Genomic DNA, 26,336 nt, shown 5'->3' with positions numbered 1-26,336 from the left:
ACTATATATACTTCATATAATAATTTCAAGTCAATCAGATCATTGCACACTGAGATATGGGTCTCCATGTGTTCACGCTGTTTTGTGGCCATTTTGAAAGCTGTCTGAAAACTTTCACCAAAAGAGGAGCCCCTTAAATGTGCATTTTTTTTTTTTTTTTAGATGTTTAAGGCTTTATTTGGGGTAAGTTTCACTACTTTTTGTAAAATTAAGAGATTTGTTCAAACGTTTGCATATTATAACCTGGAACATGAATGTGGGAAATAATTACATTAGGTCCAAAAGATAGTTTTAGCAACATAGCGCAGATGTTACAGAACACAGTTAGCTGACTAGCTTTATTAGGTTGTGTGCTACGCTAACATATTACTTCAGAGGCATTATTGGTAGGGGTGCTCCGATCAGGATTTTTGAGGCCGATCACAGAAAGCAGTATCTGCCAAGCCGATCACCAATACCGATCTTTTTAAAGCCTTTTTATTTATGTAGAATTATTTATAGTGATACTCCAATCAGGATTTTTAGACCTTTATTCAGGGCCTGAATTAAATTTTTTTACATTTTTCAAAAATATATATTTATCTCACCTAAATGTTTGATCATGCAGTGCATTTTAATTTTTTCAATTGTGCAATAGCTTACACACAGCACAAGCCTGATTTTGTGAGCTGTATATGAGGTGACCTTTTATACCAGGTTCACACACAGGCCTACCCTGTTTGCAGTGTGTATGCAATCCATGTGTGGTACGTAAGCGGTGCAGAAGCAGCACTGACTGTGCTTTCACGCAGGAGTCTAAAACTGATCTGTGGCTGTTTACCGCACAACATTTATCCATTATTTTGGTTTCAAATCCAAACATTTCATAGACATGTATATACACAATAAATAAGCAAAGCAACACATTATTCAATGCATTTTACTTTTGCATTTACTTCTAGATTTATATATTAAGTTGCTCAAGTGGCAAAACATTTACCCCTGGTTTCACAGACAAGTCTTAAGCCTAGTCAAAGACTAAAATGTAATTCTGTGCCGTTTCAACTGAAAAAAACTTGCACTGACTGATCATAAAATATATCGGTGCCTTTGTTTTGTCTCAAGATGCAAAAAAAGTTTTTTTTCTAAGCATGTTTATAAAAATTACTTCAATGTCCTAATTGAACTATGGCCTAATCCTGGCTTTGTCTAAACCCTGTCTGTGAAACTGGGCCTTAAACTACTTTTTTTATGTTATCACAAACTTACCATGGACAGAAACAGTCAGCTCTCCTGCCTTTCCTTTTGCATTTAAATCTTTATTAAAAGCAATCCTGCAGTTCATAAAGAACTTTGTTTTTCTACCTCCACGAGTACCATTTATTATTGCCTTGTTTATCTAAAAGTGCTCTCTCCCTTTAAACCTAGCCAAAAAGCTCTGTGTTGACTGTGAAACACAGTAGACTTTAATTATATGGATTTATGGTGTTATTACTACATTTTCGTGTCAATCCATGTTCATATTTACTGCAAACAATGAGCTGTTACTTTAATTCAGCGCGTGCAGTGGAAACTATCTCTGCACTGCTGCAGATGCACCGCTCCTGGAACGCTCTGCCAGCCGTAGCCGCGTGCAGTGTGAACGCTTTAATCCGTTATGATGAACGCGGAAAAAATACGCACTGCAAATGGGTGTGAACCTGGCGTTGTGTGTGTTTGTGCGCACGCACGCACGCTGCGAGTGTGCATGAGAGCGCGAGCGCTGAGTGGTTTAAACACTGGCAAGAATTAAAAAGAAATGCAATTTCTAATCTATAGTGACAACGCGACCCTGACTCGATTTCCTGTCAACTGTTCAGCGTGCAGCTCGCTTATAGTGCAGATGCGATTTGATTGGAAGCCGTTTGTGCATATTGAGAGAGAATTTATGAGAAGTCATGAGAAAATCATGGTAATTTATTGGTCAGAAAGTGTGGGAACCTATAAAATAAGAATTTTTACTAACTGGACTGATATCAAAAGCCGAGTGTTTGAGTAGACAAACGCCCTCAAATCCCATCTTTATTTATGTTTAGTGACTAAATCGTGACTAGTGGTTTAAATATTTCAAGATTTCAGAGTTGGCTGAATGACCCTGAAGATGTTGTAACCCTGAGAAGTCGGAAGTTTAAATAAAGGATGTAGTAAATAATATCAGGGATTGTTATTTCTTTGAGCCTTCATTTAGACAGTGATCCATCTCTTCTTGAGAAAGCCTTTAAAATATCACATACCCCGGCACAGGGAGGGTTATTTGAGGAGGAGGGCTGAATGAGCAGCTTGGCAGCACTTCAGTAACTGTTTATGCAGCTGTTGCATGTCCTGCATCCATGTTTAAACATGCATCTGTTTAACAGTGTCTGCTTTTTCCACTCATGATCTCGAATACGTTAAAATATCCTCCTCCGTTTTCCCAACTTCAACTCCTCTAGAAAGGTTCGAGATTTTTTCAGTTTGGAACGTAGGGCTGTGTATTGGCAAGAATCTGGTGATACGATACCCATCACGATACAGGGGTTGCGATACGATATATTGCGATACTGTAAGCAAGGCGATATAATGGGATATTTCTTATTTTAGGAATAGGATATATTTTTTTTAGGTAAGCTGTCATTAAGAACACGCCACCATATGCAAACCTTAGCAAAAAATAAATAAATAAAAAGTTTAACCAGAACACACTGCAGAATACATTGGGATCTGCATTTGTAATAATCAGTCCCTATAACATTCAACATTATTGAATAACTTTTTGTGCAGCACGAGGGGGAACTATTCAAGTGTTTGCATGATTCTTTAGTTAAATGTATGTATAAAATGTATTTTATAAAAAGAAAAATATTTATAGACTCTACTTTAAAGGTTAACAGTTTAAGTTTATAATTGTGACATAACATTTGATCTGAACAAAAAATGACATCTGCTTAATATCAATGAAAAATAAAGTGCTTGCAGAAAAAAAGAAAACACAACAATTGTAAAACAATCAAATAAATACAGATGTTAAACATTCTCAGAACCTTTCAACTTGGATTTCACAGGTTTTTCAGTTTGTATTTGTTCCGCGTGGAATCGCTGAGACCACGACGCGAGCACCGCCCCAACTGCACAAAACGCCCCCGAATTACGAGAGGAAGCTGCAGCTGCGCGGCGACTCTACCGCCCATCGCACCCCGCGCAAAGGCTCTTCAACACGGGACGAGGCAAGCGGCAGAACCGATGTTGCGCTCGCGCTGCGGTCCCAGGGCGGACATTACCACAAAATCACAAATGGCGCCACACTTCAGATTTGTACACCAAAACGAGAACTGGAACAATTTTCATCCTCCATTACTGGCAGCGAACTATATTAACACTAACATTAGTGTAGTGCCCTGATGCTAGTATTTCCTGTCACTGTTTAAGTTCAGAGATGAAGACTAGCGGTCGGGATATGAACTCAAAACGAAACAACTGCCATGAATCTTCTATGATTTGAATTTTTTTTTATATCGATATTCCATTTTGGAGAATCGATACAGTATCGCCAAACTAAATATCGCGATACTCACGTGTATCGATATTTTCTTACACCCCTATTGGAACGAGGCCGTCGCATGCCTAAAGGCCTGAAGTTAATGAACATTGAAGTGAGTGTTGAACCGAAGCACCGTTGAATAGATTTTGTCAATGTAATGTTGTGCGTTACTGAGTTTATATCATTAACTCTTCTATATACATATGCAGACCTGAAAGAATGAGAGGAGGCGTTTCCTCATTTTGCCCTCATATCCTTGATTGAAATGTTGTTTGATTGATCGCTGTTTTTGCAGATGACCTTTTAATTGCATTTCATGAGTTCACAGACTGACTGTCATACACGCTTTTACTATTTTTAACACTAGACTGAACAAGACCAGACTAGTTAACCCTTAGCTTGTCAGGCTGTCTGGAACTCAACAAGCTACCACCATGTGTGGAGTTACAACGCAAGAAAAGCCCATTGTTATGACTAGTCAACCACAAAGACTTGTCTATGAACGCTGTCTGATGTGGTTCGTAGGAGGCTGTGATGTGTGGCTGGTGTCACTGTGTGTCTGCACTGCAATGTGGTTTAAAACGCATCAATGCCTTGAAGCTTTGCCTTGAAGCTTCACCTCGAATTTTAATTTACTGTATATATACTTATATGTATGTGTTTTCTTTAGTTTTAATTTGCCTAACTTTCGATCTGATTAAATGGTGAGCGTATACGCAGTTGGCTAGAGCAGTGCTGATCGGGGAGAATGGAGGTGTGCTCACTCTATTGGTTAGTAAGACTGTCACTCAAGGCTGGCAGTCGTGCATATGCATATGCTCTGGATCAGAGTAATATTGCGTCCACATCGCAGGCTTATGTGATTTAGCAAATTGCAACGTCTCAAATCGTGATTCGATTTCGTTTAATCACACCGCCCTACCAGGTAGTTCTCTCTTCAAAAAGTTAGCAGGCAGAGAGGGACATCACAGGGTTGTGCCAGTGGAATGGCAATCTGCTTGCCGCACGAGGCAGCATCACGTGTTGCTTGCAGACGCCCCTGTATAGTAATCGGCCTATTTTGCAGCACAATCGGCCGATGCCGATTAATTAAAAAAATTCCAAAAATCGGCCGATCAATCGGTCGACCTCTAGAAGGTATGTGGCTTATTCTCCAGAAACGGTTTTACATGTGCATTTACAATCCTAGGATTTGTCCTGAAATGGTCTGTTATTGGCGTATTTGGAAGGGTCATGATTAATGTTGAACTCTGCTCTGATTGGCTGTTTCACAGTGCTGCTCATTTCAGTAGCTCACACAGCAGGAAGGAATCGCAGGGAAAATATATATTTCAATACTTTCTCACAGTTATATCGTCGGGTAATTATAGGGTATATAAAATGCGGGCATCTGGGAGCCGCTATTAATATGCGGGGCACTGAAACTGCTTTCAAATGCACAATAGCATTTTACTTTCAATTTTGCTTTCGAGATTCGCGATCGCACGTACTGTTTATACTATTAGTGATCCTGACTGTTACGACACAGTCGGTGTTATGTTCTGATTCACCTATTTTTCAGTGGTCTTTTTTTATTCATGATATTTACATAAGGAGGAGGAAGCAATGGTGTTTGAGGCTCACGGTATGTCATTTCCATTTACAGAACTCTTATTATTCAACTATGCCAAGGTAAATACAGTTTTCCATTCAATGGCACCTTTGAGTATCAGTAAAAAAATCAGTACTGTAACTTTTAAAGTTACAATTATGTAACCTATTAAATAATAGTAATCCATATATTATATACTAATTTTAGTATTGATAAATTTAGCCAATCCGACTTTATACTTAAAGTGTACACAGTTGATCCTGAGAACCACCTGTTTAAATTGATTACTGCTTATAATGTAGACACACAAATATATAGGTTTGTATATCACCCTTCAGCTCTGTAAATATTGCAGTTGAACACTGAAAGACCCCTATTGGTTGACCTCTATGCACAAAAAACAGGATATAGCCTAGGATGTGTGATCTATAACAGTATTGCAAATGTTTTTTGTTTGTCCCTTTTGATTCTAGGCTGTGCAGTCAGGGTGGGCCTATTGACCCTGTTTTATTGTGTGTTTGCCCTGGTTTCCCACACTGTAACACACATTTGTAGCCCCATGTGATCGTAGGTGGCCATCGCTGTCAAAGCTCACAATAGCTCGTTTTGTTTTCCCATTCACTTCTCCTGTTTGGCTGGAATAGTGTGAAGCTAGTTACTCCCAATTAGTGTGGAAATCTCTTGACTGTAATCAAATTATTTGTTTGATTCGAAATCCCTTGATGTTAAGTAAAGTCTTGAGTTGTGACGAGATTTATTGATTTAGTAGTCTGGCTCTTTACTTAACCTTTCATTCTCTAGAAGATGCTCTATTAAGAGATGTTTGGGTTTCGTTGTCCACAGAGCTACACACCAAACACGCCTTTTTCATGTCAACGCCAGCCATTAGTGATTCTCACACCAGTGGCCCATGTTCTGTCTGCTCTGAAACGAATCAGGGGGCCTCAGGCATTAAACTCAATCATTACTTCCAATCCTCTTCTGTTTTTCATCCTCCCCCCTTCCCGTCGCCTCCACCCTGGCCAGAGAGCCACCCTAGGAGTCCCCGCGCTCCTTTTAGAGCTCTACACTCCCAGAACTCAACACCTTAATGTTGCTGACTTCTCAGTAAAGAGCAAACAGCAGCTCCTGAATAGGTGCTTAAGTTTAGGTGAAGATAGATCATAAATACAGAGCGGCTTAAATGGCTCTTATCAATAGGTATTCTTGAGGGTTTAACTCATAGGTCCACAAACTTGAGCAGCTTGTGGATCTTATGGAAAATATATTGTCATTATTGGAATGGAAAATGCCTATTATTTGACTGTGTAATGTACTATTATTAATACTAATATGCTCTGTCTAATAGCCTATAGTTTTATTAAATCCTCTGGAACTAATATGCATTTTTGTTATGCATTTTTGGAAAACACATTTTTGGCCTGCATTTTCAGCATATGTAATGAGCCTTTACAGCAGTTTGAAGAGAAACGGAGCTATTTTTTAGTTAGTTTTTGACATTTTTGGTGCTTGCCAACAAAGTCTTTTGTCCAGTGTACAACCCTGTTTGTCCAATCAGAGAGATTTTGCTCATTTATTTTATTGTGATTGTCGAGCAGTATATGATTTTTGATGACCTAGTGCTTATATCCTATAGAGCATGGTTATAAACATGAATACAAATGAAGTTAACAGTGGGAGATCCTGTGAATAAAAGTCCTACTTATGATACTTACGAAACAGAAAAAACCTCTTTAGGCAATGCAATAATTTAAAAGTGCTATCAAACACTACTAATGATTGGACGCACAATTTGCACTCCATTCATGTCTGTTTGTACCCCATGCAAATGCAATAGTAGAAACGCAAAAGATATAGAAGTTCAGGTTTCAGATGAGTGACAAAGTTCATGTTCATGTCTAGTGTGACTGTCTTGACGGTTTAATCGCTTGTCCAATAAGTAGAAGAGTTGTTTTTTTTTTTGTTTTTTTTTTTTTACTTTTGCATTATCAGATAATACGCTCTCTGATTAATTTCATAATGTCCTGTGGGCTCAACTATGTATTCTACCGCATTTCTCAGATTCCTCTATTGTATTGCAATGCATGCCACCCTCCTTCACTCCACCCACCTGCTGTAAAATCAGTAAAATTGTCAGTTCCAGTTCTGATTGCTGATTGGTTTCTATGTAAATTCTCACAATCTAGCTAGCTACTCTCACGGTTTTCTCCATATGAACTGTTGTGGGTAACAGAAAGGGAAGTGTCTGTGTTACTTGGGTTGCAAGTTAAATTGAGCTTGACTGTTGCTGGGAAGCCATGTTTGTACGTGACTAATGTGTCTTTCTCAAGTCTTGGAAATTACTTTAACAGGGCTTGACATTAAGCATTCTCATGTGGTTGTCCTTCGGACAAGTAAATTTGTCATTTACTTGTCCGAGTATAAAAGTTACTCGCCTGGAGGAAAAAATTTAAAAATGTAATTATTTATTGTAGTTATACAAAACACATTTAGTTAGATTTTTATTTTTAAATAAAATAATGAAAAAATTCAAGTGTGATAAATACTATTTTAAAATAAAAAGGGAGTATTAATTACAAATATAATTATTTTATATTAAACTTCAAAATAAAATGCTAATATTTACTTTTTTATATATGGTTTTTCAAACTTTTTTTTTTTTTTTTAAATTAGTTCAATTTAATCAGTCAACTAGTATAATAAGACATTTGGGCTGTTACCAAACAAATTAAATCAGTATCAACAAAATGAATCTTTGCCATGTAGAGGAAACACAGAAACGGCATCTGAAGTGGAATAGAGATATTTACCCACTGTTAATGCAGCTCTGAGGGACATTGAATGCTTTAATCTGCCGTTACATATGAATAATGTTTTATAAAACGTTGAATACTGATTTTTTTTTTTTATTATTTAAAAAAAAAAAAATACTGTAAATGTGAAATTAAAACCACCAGTAGGTGGCATTAAGTCACTGTTAATAAGTGATTCATTGCGACTGAATCGAATCATTTAAATGATTGATTCATTCAGGAAAGAAACACAGTCATGTTGCGCAGAGACGCAAAACAGTGCTGTGGCTGTGTTTGGAATTATTTTTGTTGATGAAACAGAGCAAAAACAAGAAATATGGTGTCTAAAACGCAAGTCTCTTAATGTTAACTTGTTTATTGAACTGTTATAAAATCACATTTGTAATCATGATGGTTTTTGGAGCAAAACAAAACGGCGCTTGATCTTCATGTGATATTGTTTAACTATACGAAATTATATAAATATACACTTTCTGCCCCTTATCTTGAATTTTCGGATCACTCTTCATGCATTTTAATACCGAATCATGCAGTGAAAGCACACACTCGCACGAGCTAGTCTAACCTAGACTTCTTTATGTAATGTATGCGAGCACTCTGTAGGTGTTTTGTTTGATTCTTGCGATATACTTGTTAAAACAACAATTACAAAATTATCGCAAACGATATATATCGCACACACCTATAACAAAAGCTATATCATAAATAAAGGCAGTTATTGTTTTTGATATTGACTTTTTCAAGTTACTTGTCCGATTGGGCAAGTAAATTTCTCTTTCACTTGCCCGACCAAAACATTCAATTGTCCCGGACAAGCGTTATTGTCGAGCCCTGCTTTAAAGTTCACTGGTTAATTACAAGATTGAGCAATAAATGTTAGATTGACCAGTGTTCGAGTTCTCAAAACAATACTGTTATTTAACAAGATTAGACTAGAGGTCATATAATTTGTCAGTTTGGAAATCAAATGTGAGCACTACAGACAGCTGTTTACCTCCATTGCCAGGAAATAAGGCTTGAAAGCCTGTAAAAAACGTTGAACATTGTTTCTTTGAATATTTGGTTGATTTGTGTGAAGGGCGGAACAATTGACGAAATAAGCATCAGTTTCCTCTGTCAACCGGATTAAACCCAGCTGTGCTTATTTTGAGCATATGAACATGTGTCCCTATCACAAAATGTATTTGAGTTTTATTATATATTAAGGCCAAAATATGTGCATTTAAAATGTTATCCAACTTAATTATTACTAATAAATAATTCTTTATGTGAAATGTGTTTCAAGAAGTATGTGAACTTTCAGTACAGTTTGTTCTGTCCAGGCTGGTGTGTGTTGTGGGAGTGTGAACGCTAACAGATGTTCGACATATCTCCCAACAGGCCGATGGGCAGATGGTGAAAAATTATGTACAGGAAAAAAACTGTCATGCCCACACGTTTAAAAAGTCAAAGCTGTCATTGTTCATCCCACCACGGAAGAATGCAGTGAGGTCATGAGAGGAAGACTAATTGGACTGTAGCTTTAGACTGAGGCTTTCCCTCCGGACAGCCCCCCAATCTGCTGCTTCCCTGAGGGTCTCCCTCTCTTTCTCATTCCCCCCCCCCTCTATCTCTCTCTCTTGGGTTTGAGAGGAGTGCTGAAGGAATGCAGAGAGAGGTCCAAGCTTACAGTTACCTTCACCCCACAGACCGTCTTTCTCCTGGAAGAGAAAGTCATAGTTGAAATACTTGAGTATAAAAAATAGAAATTGTCATTGATTTTTAAAAGCTGGGTGTGATTTTTATTTTGTTTTGTTTGCAGCAAATCTGGATTCTTTCAGGGTCAGTCTTACAAAGAGTCATATTTAACACCAAAATCAATCATTAGCTTTTTACTGTGGTATTTACATGACAATAAAGTGCATTATCTCATACTGTAAATAATTGAGATCCTTATTTTCTTTATGGAAACTATTTTAAAATGTACAGATTAAATAATTTAGAGTGATAAGATATTTTAATTAATAAATAATAATAATAATAATTATTATTATTATTGCCTTTTGAATTATTATTATTATTATTTTTGTACAATATGAATACAGTTTCCAAAAAATGTCATTTGAGATTAATGTCGTGGAATGGTCGACTATTGAGAAATGGGTCTCCCTAATGACAGAGGACTGTTGTGAACTGACCAACGCCTCTCTTCAGCCTCACAAAAAGAGGCAGGCCCAAACATACAGGGTGTAGCTCAAATCCAATTCCTTGTTCTCATGGGGAACGCCAAAAACAGAGCAAATTATTTTTCTGCACCGTAAATCTCTCCCTACTAAAATGTCCACCACATGACATTTAAGTATGGCTTATAATCAATTTAGCCACGATTAAAACATCCGCACCGCAGTAAACTAACAACAGTAAAGCTTTCAGAGTTGTTTAGATAACGCAGCCACTTATTCAGAGTTTTACTCCGTCTTGTAAACAGCTTTGTGAATTACTGTCGTCCCCTGTGAGCCAGTCAGCCTGGGGCCAGAGACTCCGTTTATTGCTTTGTTGAACGAATGCATCTTTCTTTTGTTTTAACAGAGCTGTAGCTCAATTGTTGTAGGTCTTTTATCACCTCAAACATCTCCAATAGGGCTTGAAGGTAAGCTGAAAGGTGTGAATTCATAGTATGGCCTTTGGCAAAGCGCCACTTTTTTTTCTTTTTTTTTTTTTCTTCTTCTCCTCCTTAACCAAGGAATGTCAATCCTGAATGGAATCCCTGATTGCAAAGATCTGGATCTCACCTCTGAAACTTATGAATGGGCAGAACTCCCCCCACACAATGAGACCTGCGCATTAGTGTTTTGTTTGTGATTCGAGGTTATTTAGTGTTTGTTTTAAGAGGATTTAATTGGGGCCATGTGACAGTCAGTCTCGTTGGTATGCAACTATGTCAATGTGATGTGATTTTTCAGAGCCAGGCCTCTTGGCAGCGCCTCCCTTTGAAAGGAGGCTAGTCAACGGCCTCTCCATTTCAAAAGGCTTTTCATTTTAGTCATTTCCCCCATAAAACTTGGATTTACCTTCGGCGCACACATAAATGTGTTTGACGCTTTTAAAGGCTAAATCTTTTGCCCTCCGCCTTGCCAAGCAAGCACGCACAAGTCCTTTGACAACTAGTCCCTCTTCTTCATTAGACTGGCATTCCTAACAAAGATTGTTTTTGTGTTTTCTTTACACTCGCTCTAATCAGAGGCTGGCCACCTTGTTTAAGCAGGAGCTGCTAAGTAGCCATTGTAAACTCTATTGGGAGTGAAAACTCAAGGATGTAGAGTATCTCTTCAATGATTTGTTTTTTTGTTTTTTCCCTCAGTTCCTGAATTTAGTCTTTCTTTCAGGGCCGACGTGTTCCCGTCTCAAGGCTCCGCTCCTGTCTCTCCTCACGCTCTGTTTAAAGTGGATTTTATGGGGGTCTCTTTAGACAGCTGCTGCTTTTCTTCATTCACTTTTCAGTGTTGGACTCATTCTGAAATGTTATGATATATAGCGTCATAATCACAATGCGCACATTTGTCTGTGGTGCTGGTTTAAAATTCAAGCCATAGGTCTAAAACATAAAGAATGCGATCCAGTTGGACTTCAGGAGGACAGAATGTAGAACAAAGTTTATTTATGCCAAAGGGGAGGTAATTGCAGTGTTGCAGCAGCTGAAATGCTTTGACACAGTGAGGGGTCGAAATTGAGATGCACAATAAAAAAAATTTCAATATTTAAAAATTTAGCAACCTTTTAAATGATAAAATAATAAAAGATGTCTGGTAGGTTTTTTTTTTGTTTTGTTTTTTTTTTTATCTTATGCTCACCAGGGTTGCATTTATTTGCTCAACAGTAGAGTAAAAACCGTAATATTGTGAAATATTTTTACAACCGTTTTCCATTTTTAATATTCAAATGTAATTTATTTTTTGGCAAAGTAGAATTTTCAGCAGCCATTACTCCAGTCTTCATAGTCACACAATCCTTCAGAAATGATTGCTGATTTGGTGCTCCGGAATCATCAGTGTTATGAATTATTATTGAAAGCAGTTTTGCTGCTGAATATTTTTTGTAGAAACTTATTAATTTATTTCAGAATTCTTTGAAGAGATTTTTTTTGCAACAATCTAAAAGTTTTTACTGCTACTGTTCAATTTAACGTGTCCTTGCTGAGTAAAAGTAGAACTTCTTAAAACTCTTACTGAATAGAATCAAATGAAATGGTGGGTTAGCAAGGCCTATGTTTTTATGGTTAGCACACAAGCCTCAGCGTGTTGCCTGAGCCCTTCTCTCATCTTTCATAATGACCAGTTAAGCCACACTGAACCGCACAGTGGTGTTTCATGACCTTCTTCACCTCCTTCAGAGAACATGCTTTAAATGTAATGCCATACATTTACATCTCCCCCTTTTCCCCATTTATAATGATAGTAAAGTCTTTTGTACTCAAACCCATGATTTTTTTGATGTGGATGACATTTTGAGTTCTGAAACATACAGTATGTTTTATAAAACAACAGCCTCTTATCATGTAAACCATGGGAAATGCTTCATGATATCATGATGTAAATTGGCTTCATGTAGCTATTTTTCCTTTACACTTCCTTGTTGCTCACTATGTACTTGTTTATATTAGCAGTTTTTACTCAACCAAGATGAATCTCTCTCTTAACCATGTGTGGCTTGGATGTTATCTTCTGAGTTTTATTTCTTTCTCGTAGTCATTCCATCCTTTACCCTTGCTTTTGATGGTTTTACAGATGTTCCCTCTCTCTCTTTCAGTCTACTTGACCCCCCACACACACACACAAACTGGTGTCAGTATGTGCGGAACCAGTCAGTTCAGCCGGTTACCACCCCTCTCCCAACTCCTCTTGTCCTTGTCACAGTCTTGTCACCTAAGGCTGATAACCAGAGATATTGTGAGCTTTAACAAGGCACATAAACCCAGATCACCCCAAAGGGTGTCCGTATAATAAGTGTTCTAATTTTACCCAACGTGACAAGTTTTCCATACTAAATGCAAAAATCAGACGTTTTACAGGTGAGGAGCAAGATTTTAGACCAATGAGATTTCACAGTGGGTTGAGCTACACAAGTCTGCAGCTGGTTTGAACACTTTGTAAGGCAGAAAAAATGTATTTGAAGATATGACTGCATGTGTCTGTGTGAGTCAGGACAGTACAGATTGTGAAAGACAGAGGAAGTGGAATAGAATGTCCCTGTCTGATATATCCTGTGCTTGATATTTCCAGAGATCTTGATGGTGGATATGCCTGAAACAGTTTGATCTGAGCGGCACGGAAATGTACATCTATTCAGCCTCACAATGGGGAGCCCCACAGTTTTTATCATCAATACCCTGATTGTTCTGGAAGAAGGGGTGGAATTTCTCTTGTTCTTCAGTTCAGGGCGGTCCTGAACTTGAAGGGTTGGGTAAACCCATACTGCTGTCATTCAGGTGCCACTCTTCATGGACTTCTTACAGCTTCTTCAAGACAGGAATAATGTGGCAGCATTTTTATTGTATTTACATTAACTTAAATTAGGAATATACTGAGGGATACAAATATCTGAATCTTTTTAGAAAAATGTGGACTTTTTTTCATTTAAACTTGATAGAAACGACAAAGTTTTAAAGTTACTATAAAAAATAATAAATACATTTTTGTATGCTTTTATTTATGGTATAGTTTTTAAGTTAACTATAGGAGTAGCGGACTTTCAGACCCCACTGATATATGGATTAAAGTCGACTTAATATCTGCATTCAGTGGCTGCAGTGATGAATAAGTGATTAGGCACAGAGGAATTTCCCATTAATGTGAAGATAAAAGAGCCCTTCAATTTGCCTCCATATAAGCCTAATTAAGTTGAGTTTGTGAAAAGCTAAACTCCTGGAGTAGACCTCAACACATCAGTCGAGTTCATGAGCAGAGAGAGTGGCTTTTTCCCATGAGAATTATCAAATAAAACCAGCAATCACACAATAATAGCAAATAATGAGCACTATAGGCCTATCTCCACAAATTCTCTTACATTCTGAAATATAGTCTGATAGTTAATTTGTTTCATATCTTCTAGTATGTTCTCCATCCTAGCATGTCTACCAGGTGATGCACACTCGGAGAAAGAGGCTCCTTCTGCTCATTCATTGGGACTTTTCTCAGCTTCAGGGGGACACCTGTGGCTACTTCCCTTACAGCTGCATTCAATGATGGTTTAGGTCTGTGTAATGTCTGCTTTGTTGACCCAAAGGAAATGATTAATCGCCCAAAGGATGTGCAATATTTTTGGGATCACAAGAACATCAGGTTTCCTTTTTTTCTTTTCTTTTTTTTTTTTTTAGCTGACTGCATGTCTTATTAGGATGTTTTTTCTTAATCTCCTTATCACCTTTGCTGCGGTGATATAATTATAAATGTATTTTACTGTTATTATCTTTCAAACATTGTTTGGAAATGTTTGAAACTGTATGTAGACCCTGAAATCACGCCCTCTCAGTCTATGGCTTGGTGACAAAGATAAGATGTCATCAAGTGTAAGTTCAAAGACCTTCCAGTGCGACGTCCCCCACAGGGCCTGACCCTTTCCTCTTCATGTGTGCCCTGGCTTCAGTCATGCCTTTGAGCTCCAGCACTGCTCCAGTGAGCACTACGAGTCAGTGCTCAAGTGCTCTTTGTCTGTCCTCCTGAAGCGGATTGACTACGTGAAGGAGCTTTTTTGTTTTCCTCTCAGCCAGCTTCTGGCTCTATTCTTCACGGCTTTGCCAAAAGATTTGGTTCATCTTGTTTTGCAAGAATTCCGGGGAGACTTCAGAGGTGAGGCATCAATGATGGCACTGTTCGCCGCGACGTCAGCGAAGAGCATGTACGACTCACATGTGAATGCTTTAAGGCATTGCATTGTTTGGGTATTGGGTTTTAAAAGTCATCCTGCTGTTGTCGGATCCATGGCATAGCGGTGCCATATGTGGAAGCCTTGGGGTGTTCCAGTGTTCAGAGTGGGACTTGAATTGGGAAATGGCTCCATTTAGTCCCAATGTTTCTGCATATGTTTCCAGTCTTTTTCATTGCACTTGACCTGCAGTGAATTACGATATGATCAAGAGACAAGTTAAGGTAAAATCATGGCTTGAAAACATCTGGATTATGGTTGTGAGTAAGAGTAAGTTGTTCGCCAAGAGAGGAGTAGAATTTGAAAGGCCCATTAGAAATATGGACAACTATTGGATAAAACTGCTGGAAAATACCTTTGACTCACTGTTGTGCTGTCCTGGAATTTTCCAGTGTGCATGAAAGGGAATACTGTCTTATTTCACAAGCGTGACCGTCATCATTTTCACTCTTTTGCAAAGGCCAGTGCAGTCAGGGCAGTCTTGTTTAGTTGTTTCTGGTCACTTAAAATGATAGTTCTCTCAAACATTAAAAATCTCTCATTTACGCACCCCAATGTCTTTCCAAACCTAGTTATGTAAAATACAAAATATGTTTTTGCCCATACAATGAAGGTCAATGGGGTCCAAAACAATTGCCGCTGTATGGAAAAATATGTTTCTTTTGTGTTCTACAAAAGAAAAGGTCATACAGGTTTGGAACAACGTGGGCCTAGGACATCTTGTTGTTTTGATGTTTGTTTGTTTGTTTTAGTTTTTTACAGGCTAGTGAGGGTTGCTGACCTGCAAGATTGCTTTTGTGTTTTAGTTTCAGGAGTGATGAAAGTTAAATTCTGAGGAAGAGGTCGTTTTAGATTAGTTAGCTGTAAGTTATTCTCTAAGTTTATTTACTCTTGGTTGACTTTTGTTGCGTTTTCTTTTTTATTCATACATTTCATCCCTGGCTATTGCAGTTTGTTTTCAAATAATTTTTCTGAACGGTTTTTATGTTGGTCTCTAAGTTGGGTCCTAACATAAATTGACAGTTAATTTTTGAGTGAACTATTTATTTGTAAGCTCTGTTTTGTTGTATCTATAGTGCATGTGCAAGTTCACTTAAATGAACAATGTATTTGTATAGCAAACTGTCACCTTCCACTTACATTGTATTGAAAACAGCATCCATGTTACATGCTCAGCATATTCCAGGTCTTCTGACACCACACAATGGCTTGTGTAAAGGAAAAGTCTAATGAAGTAGTTCTCTGGGATTTTTTCAATACTTTTTGGAGCATGACAGCTAGCTATTTTGTGCAGATTGATCCTTTGAAATCTTTGATTCACCATGAGTCAACTTCTGTTAAGCACTACATGAGGCATTTCAACCCATTCACTGACAGAAAAGCTTAAAGCTCACGCCCTATTGTAAAAATCTCTCTCACTTCTGTTGAACTTTGACCTTGACAGCATGATGTGTACCGAGGGCTCCTAAAATTCAGCAAGTTAATTTTCATGTTAACAGCCATAATGTCCTCAGAAACTGCTGCAAGGTATCGAGTCTCTTTGTCATTGCTTTAAATCAGTCCTTGCTTTAGCTGTAGTTTAACTTTTTGGTGCAATCTTTCGGTGTATTTACTTAACACAGTTGTCCCTAGTTTTTGCGGATTTTTTTGGAGAGCAAATTCTTTGCTGAAACAAACATTGATTCCCCCCCCCCCGTGGCCTTGCTGTAAGATGGTGTCATTTTCTTCACACTAAATAAATGTCTCTCCATACCATTTCCATTTGGCTCCTGGTTGCAGTATCTGCCAAACACACACAGCTTGCTCAGACATGAAAAAAATATTTTTACACGCTCCGTATAATTGCTGGAGGACCTGACAAAGCTGCAGAAATCCAGACTAGCACAAAAAAACGAAGCTTCTTGTAAAGAAAAAAAATTTGAGGAGATGCTCTTCTAGTCTTTTTTACAAGACAATTATTTTATTGCATGTTATGCATTAAATAGTGAAAAGAAGGATTTCAGGCTGCTTGATGATGAAATGATTCCAATTGCAGCAGAGATGAAAGAGATTTAAAAAAGTAAAAAACTTGTTTAAAATGTGCCAGGTTTTGAAAATGAAAGGTAGTGTATGTGGAGGATCAAATACAAATACATTTTGAATGCACATCTTTATTTTTACAATTATTTTAAGTTTTTTTTTTTCCTTAGAAATAGCCTATAAATTAATTCATAAACGCCACCTGCTATTTTACAACCTGAACTAATAAACAAAAAATCAGAAATGAAATGCATGTTTATCATTCAGGTCATTGTTTTTATACATTTAAAAAATATTATGTCACAATCACAAAAATTGGGGCGTCCCCCTCTAATTTCTAAGGTGTTTACGGTCCTGAATATTTCGGCAGCTAGAGGGCAAAAATTAGCAAATGGAAATTTGAGGGCATGGATTTGCAGATCTTATCAGACAGGAAGGAGCTCTTTGAGTGAAACAAGGTTATGTTTGCATGGCGTTATGCCAGCTGTGTGTAATATCAGGCTTGTCTGCTTAACCTTTTTCTGTGCATTCTTTAAGAGATGTGTGTATGTTTGACACCTGCGGTACTGACTTAGTGTCTTATCCAGGCCTTGAATCCGGCTCTATCTGCTAGTGGGCCGTACCGAAGCACAGATTGCTTAGAAAAGAGAGCATATGGTATCCAGTCATCTTCTGCTTTATCTGAACTCCGTTCTACCTTTAGCTTGCAGACACCACTACCAGTTTATCTGTGATATCTGCCTTGCAGTCCCTGTATATTTAAAGAGCACATCTCACTAATCTCACTTCTGTTTACCTACATATATTCTGCATATCCTCACTGTATCTGATCATATGCTTATCTGTGACTTTCCCATGCATCGTGTGCCCAACTATTTAAAATTGTTTGCATTTCCCCATTTAAAAATTAGGACTGGTAATGATCCGTTCATCCCCGGTTCATTGAGTTATAGTGTTAAGTTTTAGTGTTTTCAGTGTGTTTTGAAGGAATGACGAATAAACTGCAGGGCTTAATATTGCCTTCTCTCTTCTTCTAGGCAAGGCTTTCGACATCACCTATGTGCGCCTGAAGTTTCACACCAGCCGTCCTGAGAGCTTTGCCATCTACAAGCGCACTAGTGAAGATGGGCCCTGGACTCCCTACCAGTACTACAGCGGCTCCTGCGAGAAGACCTACAGCAAGATCAACCGTGGCTTCATCCGCACTGGTGAGGACGAGCAGCAGGCTCAGTGCACAGATGAGTTTAGCGACATCTCACCGCTCACCGGAGGAAACGTGGCCTTCTCTACGCTTGAGGGCCGTCCCGGTGCATATAACTTTGACAGCAGCCCTGTACTGCAGGTAAACCAGTCTTCTATTTTGTCTCTTTTTGAGTTCTCACTCACCTTCCCTTGATTACTCTAACTCACTCGTGAAAAGCGTTTACACCACTCACAGTCTCAGACATAACAAAGTTGATGGTGGGAATCAAAAACTCAGTTTCCAGATGTGTGGTTGTGGAGTAATGTGCGATTGCAGCCAAGTTACTTTTCCAAGATTTTTCAGTCCAGATTGAGCAACGTTCCACAGCCTCAAACAAACAGCTCATAATTTAGAAGTGTTTGCATGTGAGAGATATTAGTATTAGCAAAATATAACAAAAACAATTTCCATTTATTTTCTGGAAAAGAAGTCGCACCAAGTTGCTATTGTAACTGCAATAGCAGAAAATAATTTAGAAATTGATCAAATGATAAAGTAATAGTAACATTGAAGTGGATCACATCTACTTTTAAATGATGATTGTTTGTTTATTTGATGTATTCCTAGCTGATTTTTCAGCAGGAACTACTTTAGTCTTCAGTGCTACATTATCTTTCTAACCTGCTGATTTGGTGTTTAAGAAACATTTCTTATCACATATATTTAATGGTTTTTGCCTGGGAAAATCTTTAAATTCAATGCATCCTTTATGTATAAAAAATTAATTTCTCCAAGACAAAATTTTGCCTAGCCCCCCTATTGGTGTATACTTATTTTTTTTTTGTGTTATTTATTTATTTTCATGGCCGAGCACCTATGTTGTTTTTTGTTTTGTTTATTTTACTTTATCTTTCATGGCTGAACACCATGGTTTTGTACCTCCGTGAAGTTGGCACCACATAAAAAGAAATAATCACCAAAACTATGCCATTTGTTTGTGCTACATTTGTGCTGATTTGTGCCACAAAAACAAACGTTTGGGCTGGTTTGGTTTCTTTTAACGACAAACCGGCACAAACGAACAGCACTGGTTTAGAGAGTCATTGCCCCGAATTATGTTTATTTCTAAAAAGGGGAAATATATATGATGTTCATTTCAACAGCACAAACTGAGCACAAATGAATGACACCAGTTTTGTGCGATTTTAGATGAACTAGGGTGGAGAGCAACATCACAGCTCCCGAAAACAATTTGGTTATATCTAAGGAAGGAAAATGGATACAGTGTTTGTTTTAACAGCACAAACCGACCCAAATGAACTGCACCGATTTGGAGCAATTTGGGCAACATGGGGTGACATCACACGGTCAAAAAAATTGTTTCATATCTCAAACACCAAACCAGCACAAACATTAATTTTTGCAGCACAAATCTGCTCAAATGAATGGCACAATTTTGGTCATTATTGCTTTTAATGGGGTGCCAACTTCACAGAGGTTTATTACGTTGCTTCATAAAAGCATCAATTTTATTGTTAAATGGGTTTACGACATGTTTCTGCCCGTTACGCACCACAAAATTACTGCTATGCAGAAATCCTACTGTTACTTTGTTTAATTTCACCAGAACTTGATATTTCCTGAGACCACAACCACAGAAAAAAACATTTTTCAGACTAATTAGCTGAATAAGAGACAGACGCTCAACCCGATGTGAGCGGAGTCAGTCCTTCCGTGTGCTGACTATGGAATTTGTTGTCAGGCAGAGAAAGCGGTCTGCATGCCGAGGCAAAACAAGATGCTACCGTGGTTACAGGGAGGCGAAAAAAGGTTAAGTGTGTGAGATATGAGCACGAGTGGGTGGACAGCAGATAATGTATGGCTGAATTCATGCATGGAAGCAGGCAGGCTGACTGCTGTGTGTTCGTGAGACCCGTTGTGCGCTGTCCAGGTGCTACGTCACCTCCCGCTCTCTCAGCACAGCCAACAGTTGCAACATTTTACTAGGTGACACCCCCAGATTTCCCACCCCATTCTGATTGTGCTTGGCAGCACACGGGACACTGCTGGAAAAGAGTTTGTGTGCATGTGATGTACAAGGTGCAGTGCACATGCAAGAGCTAGGACACTTGGATCTGTGTTGATTTGTGTCTCCTTGAATTATTTTTTATCAGTTTTTTCACCATGTGCTGTCATATGTTGAAAATTCAAGTCGGTCTATGTGGTTTCTGATTCACAAAAGAGAATTTAATGTAGGAAGAGATTTATATTCTTGTTGGACTGCGCCTTTAACAACATTAAGCAGTATTATTATGGTAAACATTTGTTTTTGTTATTTTTATTTATTTATTTATTTATTTATTGTAATGTTGCTTTTCAAATGTAATTTTACCTTTACCAAATGTACAATTTTAGCCCTGTCGCCAGATACTTCCATATCAGACATCTCATGTGGCGTAAAGCTATTAATGCCAAAGGCCTAAACTCTTTTTATAGGAATGGATCTGTTTCGGTGGGTTTATGTGGCTGTCATGCCCGGTCCTTTATAGAAGTGTGTGATGAGTGAAGATGACTAGTTTGCTTGTGGACTTTGAAAATGATCCACAACAAACTGGCTTCACTCATCATCTGTCATTAATATCATTAGTTGATAATTAGCTGTTACTTTTATATGTTCTCTCTTTTGTTTCCAAGCAGTGCTGCTGATTTTGTTGAATCACATTTCTTGGGGACTGAAAAGGGTTAAAGTCAAAGTGCACTCAAATGTGAAAATCCTGTCATCATCGTTTTTGCTTAAAACACATGATGTAAGTTTTCCGCAAAACACAATAGGAGTCCTGTTTGCTCTTTTCCAGACTATGAAAGCGGATGGTGACTATAACTGTCAAACTCAAAAAATGGCCTTATGAAGTAGTGCATATTTTTAAACACTATATTCAGACTCTAGAATTTAGGCAGAATTTCGAGTCTAAAGTGATCTGTTTATCATTTTAGTCTTTTGCTTTTAATCACGTTAAGTGAAGTGAAGCTGTTTTTGCTCTGATGACAGATTTATGCAGCTCGTCCAAATATAAAGTTAAAAAAAATAATCAGATGGACACTGTAGTGCTTTTAATATATTTTTTAATCTTTTAGAAATGGATTATTATACTCCTTAAATAGTAATTTATAAACAATATAAAAATATGTAACATTTAGCTAAGATGTTGTGAAATACATTTGTGACAACTACTCACACCTTGATAGAAGATTTTGATCATGCTGCCTATCCCTAAATATAGTGTAGCTTTGTGTGAGGAAAATCTGGTATTATTGATGATCCCCACATTTCAGTGTGATAAATCTGTGTTTATGTAACATGTTTCTCTAGGGGAAGAGAACTGCGGTGTCTTTGGCTCTCTTCCCAAACAGGAACATGCTCTGAATCACGGCTGTCAGCTATGGATAAGCTGTCAGAATGACTTAAGGAGGTTTCCTCTTCAGTTCCAGCAGGGGTTTAGTGGACTGAAAATGTTCACCGTTGTTACAGGGTTGCCTGGTTCCACTTTGACCTCCTTTGTTATTCTGTCAGCACCGCTTGTAAAATAACAACTCGCACGGTTTATAGCGAAACCAGAGGAAATGCTTGCAAAGCTTTTATAAAAGGACTAAAGTCTTGGTCTGACTCATGTTTTCGTTGATTCCTGAGATTGTTCCCATTGGCACTCCCAGCATGTGGCCGCAAACAGCCAAAGTTCAACTGCAAGTACTGCTCGACATTATTCTAAATGAAATTTACATGCTTAACGTCACACTGGTGTTTTTCTCTTCCCATGAAACCTTTCTGCAGACATTACAGTGCCAGACCGTGACTCCAGCAGGTTTGGTTTAGATTAGAGGCCTGAGGATTTATTTTCTTTAGACATCTGCACACAGAACAGATGGGAAGAATTCTTCCCTGCTAAAACCACTGTAGTAACTATTCCAAAAAATGAAAACAAAAATGCTACATGCTCATCTATGACTGGCCTTTCTGTGTCTACATTCTTGCTTTTATTGTCCCATTTTGTAAATTTCATTTTATTTTTTTTAAATGCCTAAGTTGCCATTTTGTTTCTCTCTATCAGGATTGGGTGACTGCCACGGACATCAGAGTGACCCTGAACAGATTAAACACTTTCGGAGATGAAGTTTTCAACGATCCCAAAGTCCTCAAATCCTACTACTACGCTATCTCTGACTTCGCTGTGGGGGGCAGGTAGGTTTTCTGTTTCATCATCTGCTCTCTGAACGTAATAAAAGTTAAAATCAGAATCTCCAGCTGTTCTGGTCGTGGTTCTCTCTGTTGCTTCACTCTCCTGCATAAATATGTTAGTATATAGTTTGAGGCATTCACATATCTTCCTTGTACTCACACCATGGATATCAACAGCTCCATCTAGAATGCTGGACATGTGACCCGAAAGATGAGGTTTTTTCAGTGTGCAAACAAAAGAAATGAACCACCGCTTTGAAAGATTAGATCGTTGCGGTGTGAGTTTTCATGCTTTGAGCTAAATAGGTTAATTGGGATGCATTGCTTCATTTTAAAATCTTGCTTCATGGGAAAACGCACTCTCTGTGAGATCGAGCCTATAGTCAAGATAATAGCACAAGAATTCTTTGTTTTAAACCCTTTTGTTCAATTGTATATGTGAAAGGACTAGAACAATGAATTCTAGGTACAGCAATGAAGTGATTACATCTTTACCTCCATATACTATGACAGTGAGGTTTAGGGATGAAGGACATGCTGAAGAAGCCCGTATGAGGGATCAGACCACTGTCGAGCAAATGTGAAACATCTCTACGTGCGCCATTGCATGTCTTTTCACCTTAAACTTTTTGAAATTGTGGAGCAGATTTCCATTACACAGTCCACATTCCCTACATTCCTGCCTGGGAGTGCTGGATTACAGAGTGCAGTGGAACTGGAATGGGGTGGGCAGAGAGTCTGGAAAGGGAAGGGAAGAAGACCGAGGCCAAAGGGAATAATTTACACCTGCTGCCTTACGGCCTCTGAGCTCCTGTCCAGCAGACACATGATCTGATCACCAGAAGCATAGCATCCTGGGAGTTTTATTGTATCCGTGATAAATATATATTAGGATTAGGGAAGAATGCATGTTTGAGTGAACATCCTCTACCAAGTTGTTATTCCTCACGTCACCTTTTCCATGAGGCTTTGCCAAGGATCACCTGAGACAATGTGCAAGAGGTGGCTTTAGCTGCACAAGCCCTCTCTTGTTCTGAGGCATCTGTCAAGTTATCTCCATTGGCGAATATATTCGTTGCTGTGTGCTCATGACAAGTGGAGTTGAGGACAAATAAGATTTTGTGCCCAAACATTGGCACTGAAAATAGTGAGAGAGAAAGCTTTAGAACTACTTTTCTCATGTTTCAGTATATTTTTGTCATGTTATTTTTTGAAGCGTTCTAAGTTGCAAATTTAATTTATATAAAAAAAAAATAAAAAAAAAAGTGAAATAAAAGCTGCATCTCATGTTAAAGTGAATTTTTGCAAATTGACACTTCTGCTGAAAATTGTGAAAAGCGAAATTAAAGATGCAGCCACAAACTATTTTATTAACTATTATACATTTGATTATATGGGAGCAAATGGACTGTTCAAAGAAGAAATAGTAGCGGATTAATTAGATTTTTTTTTTTTTATATGCATATCTTGGAATTTATGCTGTATATGTGTTTCCATTTTAGTCTTCTTAACGGATAAAGACATTGTCAAGCACTCTTGTACGTGTATTTGTGCATTTTGGAAATACAGTGGTGTAAAAAACATTTTAAATGAAGGGTTATTTTTATGAAGGCAAAACAAAATCCAAACCCACATGGCCCTGTGTGAAAGTGTTTTGTTTGTTTGTTTGTTTGTTTACCCGTTAAAACATAACTGTGGTTTATCACACCTGAGTTCAGTTTCTCTAGCCACACCCAGGCCTGATTACTGCCACACCTGTTCGCAATCAAGAAATCACTTAAATAGGACCTGCCTGACAAAGTGAAGTAGACCAAAAGATCCTCAAAAGCTACACATCATGTTGAGATCCAAAGAAATTCAGGAACAAACGAGAAAGAAAGTAATTGAGATCTATCAGTCTGGAAAAGGTTATAAAGCTTTTTTAAAGCTCTAATTTCTAAAGCTTTGGGACTCCAGCGAACCACAGTGAGAGCCATTATCCACAAATGGCGAAAACATGGAACAGTGGTGAACCTTCCCAGGAGTGGCTGGCCGTCCAAATTTACCCCAAGAGCGCAGCGACGACTCATCCAAGAGGTCACAAAAGACCCCACAACAACATCTAAAGAACTACAGGCCTCACTTGCCTCAGTTAAGGTCAGTGTTCATGACTCCACCATAAGAAAGAGATTGGGCAAAAATGGCCTGCATGGCAGAGTTCCAAGACGAAAACCGCTGCTGAGCAAAAAGAACAAAGGCTCATCTCAGTTTTGCCAGAAAACATCTTGATGATCCCCAAGACTTTTGGGAAAATACTCTGTGGACTGACGAGACAAAAGTTGAACTTTTTGGAAGTTGTGTGTCCCATTACATCTGGCGTAAAAGTAACACAGCATTTCAGAAAAAGAACATCATACCAACAGTAAAATATGGTGGTGGTAGTGTGATGGTCTGGGGCTGTTTTGCTGCTTCAGGACCTGGAAGACTTGCTGTGATAAATGGAACCATGAATTCAGCTGTCTACCAAAAAATCCTGAAGGACAATGTCCGACCATCTGTTTGTGACCTCAAGCTGAAGCGAACTTGGGTTCTGCAGCAGGACAATGATCCAAAACACACCAGCAAATCCACCTCTGAATGGCTGAAGAAAAACTAAATGAAGGCTTTGGAGTGGCCTAGTCAAAGTCCCGACCTGAATCCTATTGAGATGCTGTGGCATGACCTTAAAAAGGCAGTTCATGCTCGAAAACCCTCCAATGTGGCTGAATTACAACAATTCTGCCAAGATGAGTGGGCCAAAATTCCTCCACAGCGCTGTAACAGACTCATTGCAAGTTATCGCAAACGCTTGATTGCAGTTGTTGCTGCTAAGGGTGACCCAAACAGTTATTAGGTTTAGGGGGCAAGCACTTTTTCACACAGGGCCATGTGGGTTTGGATTTTGTTTCCCTTCATGTTGTGTTTACTTGTGTTATCTTTTGATTTTAATATTTAAATTTGTTTGATTATCTGAAACATTAAAGTGTGACAAACATGCAAAAAAATAAAAAATCAGGAAGGGGGCCAACACTTTTTCACACCACTGTATATTATAAATGTATTTATTTTTAAATATATTATTACATATAATTTCTTAAAAATATATTAAAATATTATTTAATTATATCCCTAAATTTGAATAAAAATACTAAAGTGAAAGGCTTAAAATATAGTGCATAAGTACTTTTAAGATGCTTTAATTCTGTTTTTGAATTTGATTTTTATTTTTTGAAAAACAAAAATTAAAAATGTAATCATTTAAATAAGTTTTCCATCTTTTATATGCTCTGGTATGCAATATTTACCAAAGGTTAAAAGCACTAAAAACAGTCAAAAGTACTGCATACTGTAGTGGTGCTGTACTGTACTGCATATTCTCTGCCGCTGTATCAAAGGGCAGGCAGGATAAAGACACAGACATCAGCTACTCTATCTCAAAACAAAGGTGCAGTGACAATTTCAGTGATAGGCTCAACAAACATCGTCAGAGCTCTGTGTTTGAACAGCTTTGCGGTACGTTTGTTCCTGCATGGTTTGTGTTACGCACAACAGCGGCAGGATGTGTACACATACAGTAAGTGCGCCCTATCATTGTGTGGTGGCCTTTTGCACCTGACCGGTCTGTTACCTTCCCCCTCCCCACCCAGGTGCAAGTGTAACGGCCATGCCAGCGAGTGTGTGAAGAAAGAGCGCAGCAAGCTGGTGTGTAACTGCAAACACAACACAGAGGGACCAGATTGCAACGTGTGCAAGCCCTTCTACAATGACCGTCCCTGGAGGAGAGCCACCGCTGACAATTCCAACGAGTGTCTGCGTAAGTTTGGTCTTCAGTGTTTAGTCGACTCTTCCTTAAAAAAAAAAAAATAATAATAATTTGCGTTCAATGGTTTTCCTCATGTAAAGGAAAATCCCATTAATGTCCTCTCAGAAATGGAGTTTAATAAGTAAAAAGATGCAGAATCCCACCCATTTGACCTCCGTCATGAGTACATCGAGAGCTACAGTCTTTCCCCACAGACTAACCTTCTCCATACTGAGTCATT

General features: G+C 38.3%; 1 protein-coding gene across 1 annotated transcript in view; it reads left to right on the top strand.

Annotated features, from left to right (window-relative positions):
• The window catches only part of LOC306881878 (laminin subunit gamma-1-like), a 68,804-nt gene that overhangs the window by 28,993 nt on the left and 13,475 nt on the right, over positions 1-26,336 (top strand). The window contains exons 2-4 of the mRNA XM_079436214.1: positions 17,896-18,200; positions 22,148-22,278; positions 25,941-26,107. Of these exons, the coding sequence (XP_079292340.1) occupies positions 17,896-18,200; positions 22,148-22,278; positions 25,941-26,107 (603 nt within the window). The remainder of the gene's footprint in view (positions 1-17,895; positions 18,201-22,147; positions 22,279-25,940; positions 26,108-26,336) is intronic.

The sequence above is a fragment of the Barbus barbus genome (assembly GCF_936440315.1).
Source record: "Barbus barbus genome assembly, chromosome: 15".
Lineage (NCBI taxonomy): Eukaryota > Metazoa > Chordata > Actinopteri > Cypriniformes > Cyprinidae > Barbus > Barbus barbus.
The sequence above is the reverse complement of the archived record's forward strand: the minus strand, read 5'-3'. Positions and strand labels throughout refer to the sequence as shown.